General features: G+C 44.5%; 1 protein-coding gene across 1 annotated transcript in view; it reads right to left on the bottom strand.

Annotated features, from left to right (window-relative positions):
- The window catches only part of RAB39A (RAB39A, member RAS oncogene family), a 16,692-nt gene extending 8,526 nt beyond the window's left edge, over positions 1 to 8,166 (bottom strand). Inside the window, exon 1 of the mRNA XM_020803135.3 lies at positions 7,437 to 8,166. Within this exon, the coding sequence (XP_020658794.1) occupies positions 7,437 to 7,774 (338 nt within the window). The 5' untranslated portion in view covers positions 7,775 to 8,166. The remainder of the gene's footprint in view (positions 1 to 7,436) is intronic.
- Between the last annotated feature and the right edge of the window lie 4,228 nt (positions 8,167 to 12,394).

Below are 12,394 nucleotides of genomic sequence, written 5' to 3' on the forward strand. Positions count from 1 at the left end.
ACTCTCTGTTTGAAAAACTCTGAAAAGGGTCACCATAAGTTATAATTGACTTGACGGCACACGATGATGATAATCGTACATCATGTATGTTTGCTTCTGCTATCTTAAGAGAAGATAAATGGAAAAGCTTTAACCAGAGGCGAGAAAAGGTACTTTTTGGACTATAATTCCCAGAATATCTCTGCCTGGTATGGCCAATTTTCCCAGCTAATACCTGAGCCCTTACCCATCAAGAGCTCAGTTCAGTTCTCCCCTACCTTATGGTTTATTCCTTGTGCATTTCTAGCTTCTGGATGCAAGCCAGAAAACCACTTTATAAACCCACCAATGTTCCACCCCTGCAACCTCTAGACCAACAGTTTTTCCACATTATACTACCTTTTGCTGGATTCAGATTTCAAACCTCCAATAAACCATCATTTCATATGTTAGGAATAAACTTCCTCTTCCCCTATGAAGGCTCTAACATTTTCATTATTAGGATGAAGAACTACATGTCCAAATTCAGTTTCTGTGTCTCTGAAAAATGGCTGTGTAAAAGATAAGAGTATTCAAGTCTAATCCTTTGCTAGGGCTAACAAAGTCAGGGTTTAAGTCAATATTGTTTTTAAAGGCCAGGGTTTAAGTCAAGATTGTTCAAAAGGGTGGGAAAGAAAGAGGAAGTGGCCTTAAAGCTGAATAAGAAGCATTTTACTCCCTTTATTTGGGAAACACTGAAACAAGAAACTCACCATCTGTTCTCAAGAAGTACCACTCTAAGAACACTGTAAGTAATTTATCTCCACATGCAAAAAGCTAAGAACATAAAAACTTCAAACTTTGAGTTTACTATATAACTGATAAACTATGCATATCATTTGCCTGGACATGTATAGAAGGTTGAAAGCAATATCATTTTTGTAAAACTGTTTTATCGCACACCAACTGCCAAATGTGAGTTATTTTACACATACAATTTTGAATCATGTTTCCTCCAACCGGTTTCTCGGATTAGAGGCAGATATATTAAACAGTAATCATCAGCATTCTTACACTTTTCAAGGACCAGAACCCTATTGCTGATTCATGTGTCCATAAGGAAAATCATGTTAGTCTTTGCAATTATAATTGCTCATTAGCAATATTCTGGTTGCATTCCTGGATGCACACAGGAATACAACTAATCAGCAACCATTTGCTGCCAAGACTTGTGGGATTTCCCTTAAAAGAGTGTAAACCAATGATAAGATTCTGGCCATTGTGATATATTCTCTGCTTAGCCCTGCTATGTTAAAACATTGTTATTGTATTGTTTACAACCATATTTGAAGTCTGTATTAGGCCTATCATCTTATTTACAGACTTTTCAAATGGGGCTGCTCTCTTGTCAATAGGCAAATTAATCCCACGACAGAAAACTCAAAAGGAAACTAATTTAGACAAGATTTATTTAATTATTTATTGATGAAAAATATAAACAAAAAGAAAACAATATACATCTTCTACTGCATTTCCCCCCAGCAAAAATGTCCATTATTATAGTGGCTTGGGTAGCTATAAAGGTGCCTGCATGTGCCTCTCACATTGAAACTGAAATTAGAAGCTCCCTCCCCATTTTAAAATGGCAATTTTTTTCTCTATTAAAAGAAGATGGTTAGTTGTTGCATATCCGGTTTCAAAGGCAAATGTTGCTTCCTGTATGCATATGGGCATGCAATCAATATTGTTTTAAAAAAGAAAAAAGAAATGGCCAAGGGGGCTCTGAGGCCCTTGGGCTGCATTTGGACCATTATTATCTATTAAGGTGTGACAGTGTTAGATGTGTTATTAAACGCTTGCTGGAAGGGGTTGTGCTTCCTCTGATAAAGCAGGTTCATAGCCTAGAATAGTTCTCAAACTTGGATTCCCAGATGTTCTTGGACCGCAACTCCCAGAAATCTTAGCTAGTACAGCAAGTGGTGAAGGCTTATGGGAACTGCAGTTCAAGAACATCTAGGGATCCCTGTTTGAAAACCATTGGTCTAGGAGAGCAACGGTTCCCCACCATGGGTCCCCAGATATTCTTGGACTACCACTCCCAGAAATCCTGGTCAGCACAGCTAGTGGTGAAGGCTTTTGGGAGTTTAGTCCAGGAACATCTGGGTACCCAAGGTTGGGAACCACTGGTCTAGAGATACTCATGGATGCTGTAGTGTCTCTGGATTAGAGATGGGGATATTTGTATTCATAAACAAATATGAGTGTCTCCATCCCAGCTGCACCTAATGTGGGTCTGGCCCTCAAAACTGTCTTATCCAGTCATACACCACCACACCGTCAGTGCCCTACTTCCTGCCAATCACCGCAGTAGCTTCTCTGTCTCCCTGCTCAGCTGGCCACTCAGCAGCTGTGCAGGGAGGCACGTCCTCCTGCCCCTTGCCTGGAGTGGCCGGCTGATCAGGGAGACAGAGGAGCTACTGCGGCAATTGGCAGGAACAGCAGGACACTGGGGGTGCCGCAGCATGTGAGTGGATGGGCTAATTTTAGGCTCTGGACCTGCACTTACCCAAACATTAAGATCCCCAGGAGAAACCCTCTTGAGAATACAGACACATGGAGAGGCCTTTCTCGTGTGGCTCCCAGACCCATGATCAGTTTCCACTCTCACTGCTCTTAAGAAGGTTGTGAAGGGACATTGTTTTAAAATGACTTACAAAAGTATTTAGTATTTACTGTGAGGATTTAAACTGTTTTCAGAATAAGCTGATTTTAATATTTCTATAGTTGTATTCTATAGTTGCAGAGTTCCAGAAAAACATCTACTTCTGCTTCATTGACTACGCAAAAGCCTTTGACTCAGCAAACTATGGCAAGTCCTTAAAGGAATGGGAGTGCCTGACCACCTTATCTATCTCCTGAGAAAACTATACATGGGACAGGAAGCAAGAGTTAGAACTGGATATGGAACAACTGATTGGTTCAAAATTGGGAAAGGAGTACAAGGCTGTATGTTGTCTCCCTGCTTATTTAACTTGTATGCAGAATACATCATGCGGAAGGCTGGACTGGAGGAATCCCAAGCCAGAATTAAGATTGCTGGAAGAAATATCAACAACCTCAGATATGCAGATGATACCACTCTGATGGCAGAAAGTGAGGAGGCATTAAAGGAATTAATGAGGGTGAAAGAGGAGAGTGCAAAAAATGGTCTGAAGCTCAACATCAAAAAAACTAAGATCATGGCCACTGGTCCCATCTCCTCCTGGCAAATAGAAGGGGAAGATATTGAGGCAGTGACAGATTTTACTTTCTTGGGCTCCATGATCACTGCAGATGGAGAAAGCAGCCACAAAATTAAAAGATGCCTGTTCTTAGGAGGAAAGTGATGACAAACCTAGACAACATCTTAAAAAGCAGAGACATCACCTTGCTGACAAAAGTCTGCATAGTCAAAGCTATGGTTTTTCCTGTAGTGATGTATGGAATTGAGAGCTGGACCATAAAGAAGGCTGACCACCGAAGAACTGATGCTTTTGAATTGTGGTGCTGGAGGAGACTCTTGAGAGTCCCCTGGACTGCAAAGAGAACAAACCTATCCATTTTGAAGGAAATCAACTCTGAGTGCTCACTGGAAGGACAGATCCTGAAGCCGAAATTCCAATACTTTGGCCATCTGATGAGAAGAGAAAACTCCCTGGAAAAGCCCCTGATGTTGGGGAAGTGTGAAGGCAAGAGGAGAATGGGACGACAGAGGATGAGATGGTTGGGCAGTGTCATCGAAGCTACCAACATGAATTTGACCAAACTCTGGGAGGCAGTGGAAGATAGGAGGGCCTAGCCTGCTCTGGTCCATGGGGGTCATGATGAGTCGGACACTACTTAATGACTAAACAACAAAAAAGTTGTATTGTTTATCAGCTGTTTTTAATGATGTTTTTTTATGTATATACATAAACCACCTTGAGCATTACCCTGTAATGCAACAGCAGGCTAGAAATGTCATGAAAAAGGACAGGAGGCAGAGGAAAAATGGAGGCGGCAAAATAAGAGGTAGAGGCAGTCATCAGTCTGTGTGCATGTGTTTACTCGCAAAGGCCTTAGTAAACTGTTATTCACACTTCCAAAGGGGTAACCATGTTAATCTTTGCAGGGTTTTTTGTGGTGGTTTTTTTTTTTTTTGAGAAACTAACAGATGCCATGTGTCATAAGGTTTCATGGTTTAGAGTTCATTTCATCAGATGCATGAAGTGTTATTCTCACTTGCCAGGCATGGGTACAGAAGTAGAGCCCAATGGCATTGAAATGAACTACAAAAAAAGCACAGTTTGCGACATGTCTAGTGAAATCTTCAAAGAAGCAAAGTAATGGGGGACATAGAAGGAGCCTCCCCGAAGAATGTGAGATCTCTGAACACATTGGGGCATCCTTTGGACAACAACAGTACCCTGTCAGCTGCTCCTTCTACTCCAAAAGCAGCACATGACCAAAGAAGCAGCAAAATGGCCATTTACGGTAGGTGTATTTGGTCACAACACAACCCTCCCCATGTTGCCGTGTTGAATTAATATCAGTAATGAGTCAGCAACTAATGTCTCCATTCCAATGTAGGCAAACAGGATTAAACATCTTACTTATATACTTATTTTTAAATTTTAGATTATCTGTATATTTAGCCCAAGGCAAGAGAAATGGCTTTCCTCCTCCTTTTATACTTACAATAATCCTGTGAGGTAGCTAGGTCACACTGAGAAAGAGAGACCAAGAGACCCAGTAATGTTCATGAATGAGTGAGGACTAGAACCTTGATCTCACAGCTCCACACTGTAATCTTTACATCACATTGACGGTCACTAGTCTTAAAGGGCAAAGAGGACTCACATTGCCTCAACAGTACCAGATTAGAAGAAAATAAGAGAAGCACTGCTTTGCAATTCTGCAACAGAACTGCATGGGAAAGTATTTAGAAAACGATCCAGAAACAGTTGTTCACTTCTTAAAGATAGGTTGGGAGGAAGCTGGAGGGTGTGGGATTAACAGTCTGCTATAAAATCACACCCTTCAACCTAGATTACTTTACCCAGAATTCTTTCTAACTGTAGTCTAGTCACAACTGAGAAAATTACCCACTGCACAACCTCAGAGATATTTTGTTTGTATTCTTTCCCATGTCCAAGAGCTGAGACCTGTTTCAAAGCAAAGTCAGCAAGAACAGCCCTTTTCCAAACTTTGTTACAACCCAATTTTTGTCCCGATACCACGTGTTTATGCTTTTTGATGACTGTTCCATTGGCTTTTACCACAGTTAATGACTTTCTTAATTTTAATTGCATTCAATTGCTTCAATTGCCTGACCTAGAAAATCAAGCAAGAAAATAAGCACCCTGCTGGATCATACCAAATGTTCCAGCATCTTGTTTACCACAGTGTTCTGTGACTGCAATGGCACCCTCCCACTCACGCTTCCTGGCAACTGGCAGACCATGGAAGAAGTACTTGATTGGACTACAGTTCCCAGAATACCTCCGCCAACATGGCAGGGGACCTGAGTTGTGTAATCCAAACAACACCAGCAGCTCGTAATCCAGGTGAGTGGGGGAGGGGCTCGCTCCACAACAATGGCAATGGAGGCTGGTGACTCCAATTCCAGTGCTGCTGTGAATCCACCCTTGGTTTTAGTCTGCAGTTCATGGAAGATATTTACTGTAGCTAATTTACTTTGGATAGCAAGATTCAGCACCATGGAGAGCACCTGTAAAGGGCAAAAGAAAACCTGGGGTGGATTCACAGCACCTTCTGTTGTCACTGCCTCTATTTTCGGTATCCTCACCTGCACATGACTTTCACCACCATGGGGATAAATATAAGGGACATGCATTTGCTCTCCTTATGTCTGAAGAAGTGGATTTCAATCGACAAAAGCTCTGGGTGGAGGAAAGTTTGTTGAATTTCAGATGAAAGTGGGTAATGATCCTAGCCTATTACAATAAACACAGAAGAGTTTTGTGGCCCCTTGGGGTCAGGGAGAGTTACTGATGAAAAGGTCAGTACAGGACATTCCTCTGCCTAAGGCAGAGTGGGAAATACTATGTACTTTGCTCCCGAAGTCTCAGTGCATAGCACACCGGACCAGCCAAATTATTTTGGCACCTGAGGCAGAACGTTCACCAGTCCCTCTCCCCCTTCTCTGGCAGTAAAAAAATGCAATCATAATAAATTAAAGTAACTAACCATTTACTGCTTTTTATTACTATCTGAGGTGGCCAGCCCACTCTGTCCAATGGCAGGGCCAGCCCTGGTGGTCACAAAAACACTTGAGGCTTAGAACCCTGCTCATGAAAGGCAGATATGCTCACAAACAACCAGATATTGGTACTGACTCTCATGTTTCCATCACTTTATTACACAATATACTCTGAATACCTTTATAAACATGTATGTGTTCACTTGCTCGCTGAGTGCTCACTGGAAGGTCAGATCCTGAAGCTGAGGCATTACTTTGGCCATCTCATGAGAAGAGAAAACTCCCTGGAAAAGACCCTGATGTCGGGAAAGTGTGAAGGCAAGAGGAGAAGGGGACAACAGAGGATGAGATGGTTGGACAGTGTCATCGAAGCTACCAACATGAAGTTGACCCAACTCCGGGAGGCAGTGGAAGACACTGGCGTGCTCTGGTCCATGGGGTCATGAAAAGTCAGAACAACAACGTGTTCACTAATTGAGGACTAAAAGTACTGTAGTAATATGCATGTGCCATCAATTCTGTCACATCAAGTCAATTCTGACTTATGGCAAGCCCTTCTGGGGTATTCTACTGTAGGTCAAGAGTACTCAGAATAGTTACCCTCCCCTTCTTCTGGGGCCCTTTGAGTCTGTGCAGCTTGCCCAGGGCTATCTAGGCTGGGGAACTGAGCTTCCAACCAGTCAAATGCCTAACTCACTACCCTATCCAGCCAGCCTAGCTGAGGATTACAGACCATCTATCTGCTGGAGTTAACTTCATCTAATTACCCAAAGCTGATGCCATGTCTTTCCGTTGCCTGGAGCCAGTTCGTGAACACAGTGAGGACGGGGATGCTGACGGTCTGACTCAACACGTTCAAAGCCACAATACAAAGTTAGCCGCCCAGAGTGTGGAAAGGTTACTGATAGAACTACAACTCCCAGAATCCTCCATCCCCTCTGACCAACTGCTCTGATGGCTATGGGGCTGTGGGAGACCTCGTTCCCAAAAGTACCTTTTTCCAAACCCCACGCTTATTGGTGCTGAGCACTTAGGGGTGGGGAGTTAACAATTCCAGGGCGGGAACGGTGGGTGCGCGGAAACGAAAACACTCTGCATATGCTCAGAAGCGCCCCCTCTATATTTTTTTTCAAAATCGCGCCACGTAACACGCAGCAGCGGGCGTTGGTGAGGGAAAAGAGAGGGAGGCAAAGCCAAGGAATTACATGCCAGGTGGAAAGGAACGAAGTGGCAGTACCTGAACCGCTCCTGGCCCGCCGTGTCCCAGAGCTGCAGCTTGATCCTCTTGCCCGGCTCGATCTCCACCAGGCGGGAGAAGAAATCCACCCCGACGGTGGGGTCGGAGTGCATGGGCCCCGGGAAGCGGCCCTCGGTGAAGCGGTGCAAGAGGCAAGACTTGCCCACCGTGGAGTCGCCCAGCACGATCAGGCGGAACTGGTAGATCCAGATGGCCGCGTCCATGGCCCTCTCTCCCCCGGCGTCGGCCTGGGGCTGGTGGCCGCTCTCCTCGCCCTTCTTGGGACGCCTCCTCGGGCGGTGCCTGCACCGAGCTCCGATGGCCCCTATCCCAGGCATTGGCGCAGCGGGCAGGCGGCCTCGGAGGAGGGAGGCGCCTCGGCCCCGGCGCGGGGATTCAAGGGGACGAAGACTGCGAGAAACGGCGGGATGAGCCCGGGATCGCCCGGGAGGGGAGGGGGGGACGACAAAAGAAAGGAGAGGCGAGGGGCAAGTGGGACAGGATTTGACGGCCTCTTGCGTGCCCACCCCTCCTTCTCTCCCCCCCCCCCCTGCTCCAGAGCCCGGACGGCCGCGGGGAAGGACCAGATGGAGGCAGCTGTTGCCTTTGTTCCCTTGGATTTAGGGGCGGAGAACTCAGGAGGGGGGGCGAGGAGGGAGAGCGGGCGGTGGGGTGGTGGGTGGATGATTTTTCTCATTTTCCTCTCGGGCTGGAAGAAAAGGCGGAGGGCGGGGTCTGGCCACAACCCTTCCGGCACTGGCATAAGCAGAGGGTGTTTTGTGTGTATGTGGGGGGCGATGCTGAGGGTGTGGGGCTGATCGTGAGGAAACGAAAGGGCCAACCCACCCAGCTCTCTGTGCCAAGCGGGGGCGAGTGGCTCGGGGGGGGGCAGCAGGGTGTGCCTCCTTTTTTCCACTCCCCATTGCTCAGTTATGAATGGAGGGGGTCGGAAGCCCTCTCCCCAATTTGCCTTGGTCCCAGATCTGCTGTCGTGCGCCTCCTCCTCCTGGTCAGAGGAGAGTTCTCGGCACATGCTCAGAGGCACGTTGGGTATTTGGGAAGGCGCGCTGGGAACAGGTGCTGGGACCCAGGCCTCCCTCCTTCTAGCGAAGCTCTGGTGGATGATGGGAAAGACTTGTTTTAAGTTTAGAGAACTGGATTTCGCTCTAGGAGAGTGGTTTTGAGACTTTCCCCCACATTGCATGATGCCAAACGCAAGCCAAATCTGGGTATGGAAATAAACATACAGTACTCTTCACAGAGAGGTTGGAATCAATCTTGACTCACTAACAGGTATATCTGTCTGACACATGTTCCGGAGGGGGGGTTGTTGAGGTGAGGAGTAGCTGTGCTAGTCTGTTGCAACAACAACAGCAGCAACAAAAATCTTTACTGATAGCCATTTTATTTGGCACAAACTTTCATGGCTGCAGCCCACTTCATGAGATTAATTCATCTGGATCTTTGTTTGATTTCTCCGGATGAAGAAGGCTGCGATCCATGAAGCTGATGCCAAATAAAATTGGTTGATTTTCCAGCTGGCAAAAGAAAATGTGGGGTTGAGGTTTATCTCATTCAAGCATGGTATCTTTAGGTTGTGCAGTGCTGTTATGAATTTGGAAGCTCATCATAAACAGTCCCCATAGATGGAACGACATGGAACACTGTAGTGTCCTTCAGAAAACCTGTTTCTCTCCCAGCTACCCTGTGAATTACACCTAAACTCAGGGAAAAGAAAAGATTGGTGGGGTGGTGGATTATCTTGCAGTCTTGCTACTCAAAAAAAGTCTAGATTTTTTTACCTTGTGAGACCAGGCTCTGCTACACCACATGGAGTATATGTTCTAACCATGCATGCCCGCCCTGGAAAACACTAAATCTGGTGAAGCCCTTATACATCTCATACTGTGCAAAACCTTTTGCCTCTCCAGCTTGGAGACAGAGATGCAGCGTATTTGTGAGAATTCATTGCATCCTCTCTTCCTTGTTTCTGTTATATCTGGATTTCCTGAGTAGAATAAGGTTTAGGGAGAATGGAGGCTAGGGAGATGGCAGGGATAATTAGTTGCACTTCTTTACTACCTGTTCTCATCTTCTCACAATTGAGTAAGGTTCAGACCTTGGAAATATTACTTTTTTAAAAAAACTACAGCTGCAAAAATCCAGTAGTCAACGTGAACAATAGTCATGCTTGCTATGGGATTATAGGTTTTATGGTCCAAATAGTAAGATTTCCCGAGCTCTGGTAGGGCTTCTGTTTTGCTCTTTTCTTCCAGAGAAAATTGCCTAAGGAGTGCATGGATGTGTAATAGTACAGAAATATAAAGTAGGGGAGCTGTCCATTCAGCACTCCGGGACCATACTACTGAGAGTTTATGCTCAATTAAAATCTTCCTTTAAAAAAAATGAAAGAATGTGGGCTTAGCATATTTCCTTGGCTCATATTGCTAAAATTATCGTGCCCGTTTCTGCATTCATAAAGATGAAAGGAAGGAAAATCATGCTGATGATTGCCCTTGTCAAAAAGAAGGAAAAAATGAAGGAGGGATACCACGTAGCTTATGGGTAGTACTGTAGTCATAGAACTAGTCCTTGGCTTTCAGTGGACTTCCAGTGGGACTGTAGCTTGGAGGAGCCTGGCCCTATTCTATTCGTATCTGGTCTTTTCCCTACTACTGGGACCTAACACAGCTCACAACACAACTTAAAATTGTAAACCTTATAGCACAATCGCATCCATGTTTACTGAAAATAAACTTTCACTGTGTTGAATAATCCTGCATATGGATGCATAGAACTGTAGCCCTAACATGTATGCAGAATTTATCGCTGAGTCACCTTGGATTATGGAGAAGCCGTGCCGAAGCCCTGCCCGGGAATGAGGTAGCCGTCTTAATAATTGAACTCCCAAGAGTGGCAAATTTGCTGCTCCTGGCAATCCATTTGGAATGACCCAGGTGGATCACTGGTTACTTCCAAAATGCCTGGCTCTGAGGAGTCCTTAGAATCAAGGATTTCTAAAGCAGCTGGCGCTGGATACAGTGATGCTGGGCTGTTTTTTGCAAAAAGCGCAGCTCTTCTCAAAAACCAGCAGGCCCTTAGCAGCGGGCAGGTGGGTGAAATCATGCTGTGGAGGAGCATGACCGCAATTCCAGTCTCTGGTGACAGGAAAACATGGGTCATCTCTGGCAGTGTACAGGTGCACCGATGACACCCAATTCTTACCTTTCTCATCTGAACACAAGGAAGCTGTTCTGCTTCTAAACCAATGCCTGAAATTGATAATGGACTGGATCCAGTCCAAATTGAAGCTTAATTCAGACAAGATAAATATGCTCTTATTTAGTCAAGGGACGTGGTGGCGCTGTGGGCTAAACCGCAGAAGCCTGTGCTGCAGGGTCAGAAGACCAAGCAGTCATAAGATCGAATCCACGCGACGGAGTGAGCGCCCATCACTTGTCCCAGCTCCCGCCAACCTAGCGGTTCGAAAGCATGCAAATGCGAGTAGATAAATAGGGACCACCACGGTGGGAAGGTAACAGCGTTCCGTGTCTAAGTCGCACTGGCCATGTGACCATGGAAGATTGTCTTCAGACAAAACACTGGCTCTGTGGTTTGGAAATGGGGATGAGCACCAACCCCTAGAGTCAAACACGACTGGACAAAAAATTGTCAAGGGGAACCTTTACCTTTACCTATTTAGTCAAAAGTCAGATGGGGAAATAGGTGTTTGGCCTGTGTTAGATCACTGGTTCTAAATCTTGGGTTAAGAACCCAAGGTTTTGGACCCAAGGAGTTTTGGACTGCAACTCCCAGAAGCCTTCATCACCAACTGTGCTGACTGGGGTTTCTGGGAGTTGCAGTTCAAAAGCATCTGAGTAACAAAGGTTAAGAACCACTGTGTTAGATGAACTTATGCTCCCATTTAGGACTCTTATTTGTGATTTGGATGTATTCTTGAGTCCAGGTCAAGAGCATATACATATGTGCAATTGAGGCTAATGCACTATTCCTGTTCCTGGATATGTCATATTTGACATCACCAAAAATGTGCTCTTTGAAGTACTGTAACATCCTGTATGTGAGGTTACTTTTGAGAAGAATCCTGAACTTTCAGCTGCTTCAGAATGCTGCAGTTAGACTGTTGACTGGGCCAGTTACAAGGAGCACATTTATTTTATTTTTGTTTTATTTTTTATTTGGTAGTTGGCTTAGATCAGAGCTTGAAGTTATACATTTTGAACTTGTTTTGTTACTCATTACGTCTTGACAATTGGGTTGCCATTGCTCCAGTTAAGCAAAGGTTCATTGTATTGTGCATTATTAATGTCCTGACTTGTCTTGTCAAATTACCAATAAGATACAGAAATGCTCTCTACTTCCCTCTAGTGGTCAACTTTGATAAGACAAATATTGGAATATTTATGAAAATATGGAAAACAAAACCAAATAATATTTCCCTTGCCACTCAGGGTTAGTAAGGGAATGGCATAAAACCTGTAAACTTTCTGTCAAAATGCTTTAAAAAGCTCTATAAAGTAATTTCTTAATTAAATAGGTGTTATTATACCTAAAAATAACTGTGTATCACTAGTTACATTACTCATTACCCCCCAAATTAACCATTGCACATAACTAGCTACAGGGTTTGACTTGAACTAGTTGGATGTTGTTTACATGCCCAAGTGCAGTGGCTATTGGTTGTTTCCAGGCAAAGCTGAAAGTGCTGGTTATGATCTATATAAGGCATTTGTTTGTTTGTTTGTTTGTATATAAGTTTGTATTAATATACAACTTTTCTTCCAAGTTTGGAATTCAAGGCAGTTCATGAGATTATTGGACAGGTCTATGATGATTGTTTATTGATGGATCTGAAAGTATTTTTTCTAATCTACGCATTTTCACCCCTGTTACCTCTTAATGTTCTAACTATATTTATATTTATTTGAGTTTGCTGT

The sequence above is a fragment of the Pogona vitticeps genome, chromosome 3 (genome assembly GCF_051106095.1).
Source record: "Pogona vitticeps strain Pit_001003342236 chromosome 3, PviZW2.1, whole genome shotgun sequence".
Taxonomy (NCBI): Eukaryota; Metazoa; Chordata; class Lepidosauria; order Squamata; family Agamidae; genus Pogona; species Pogona vitticeps.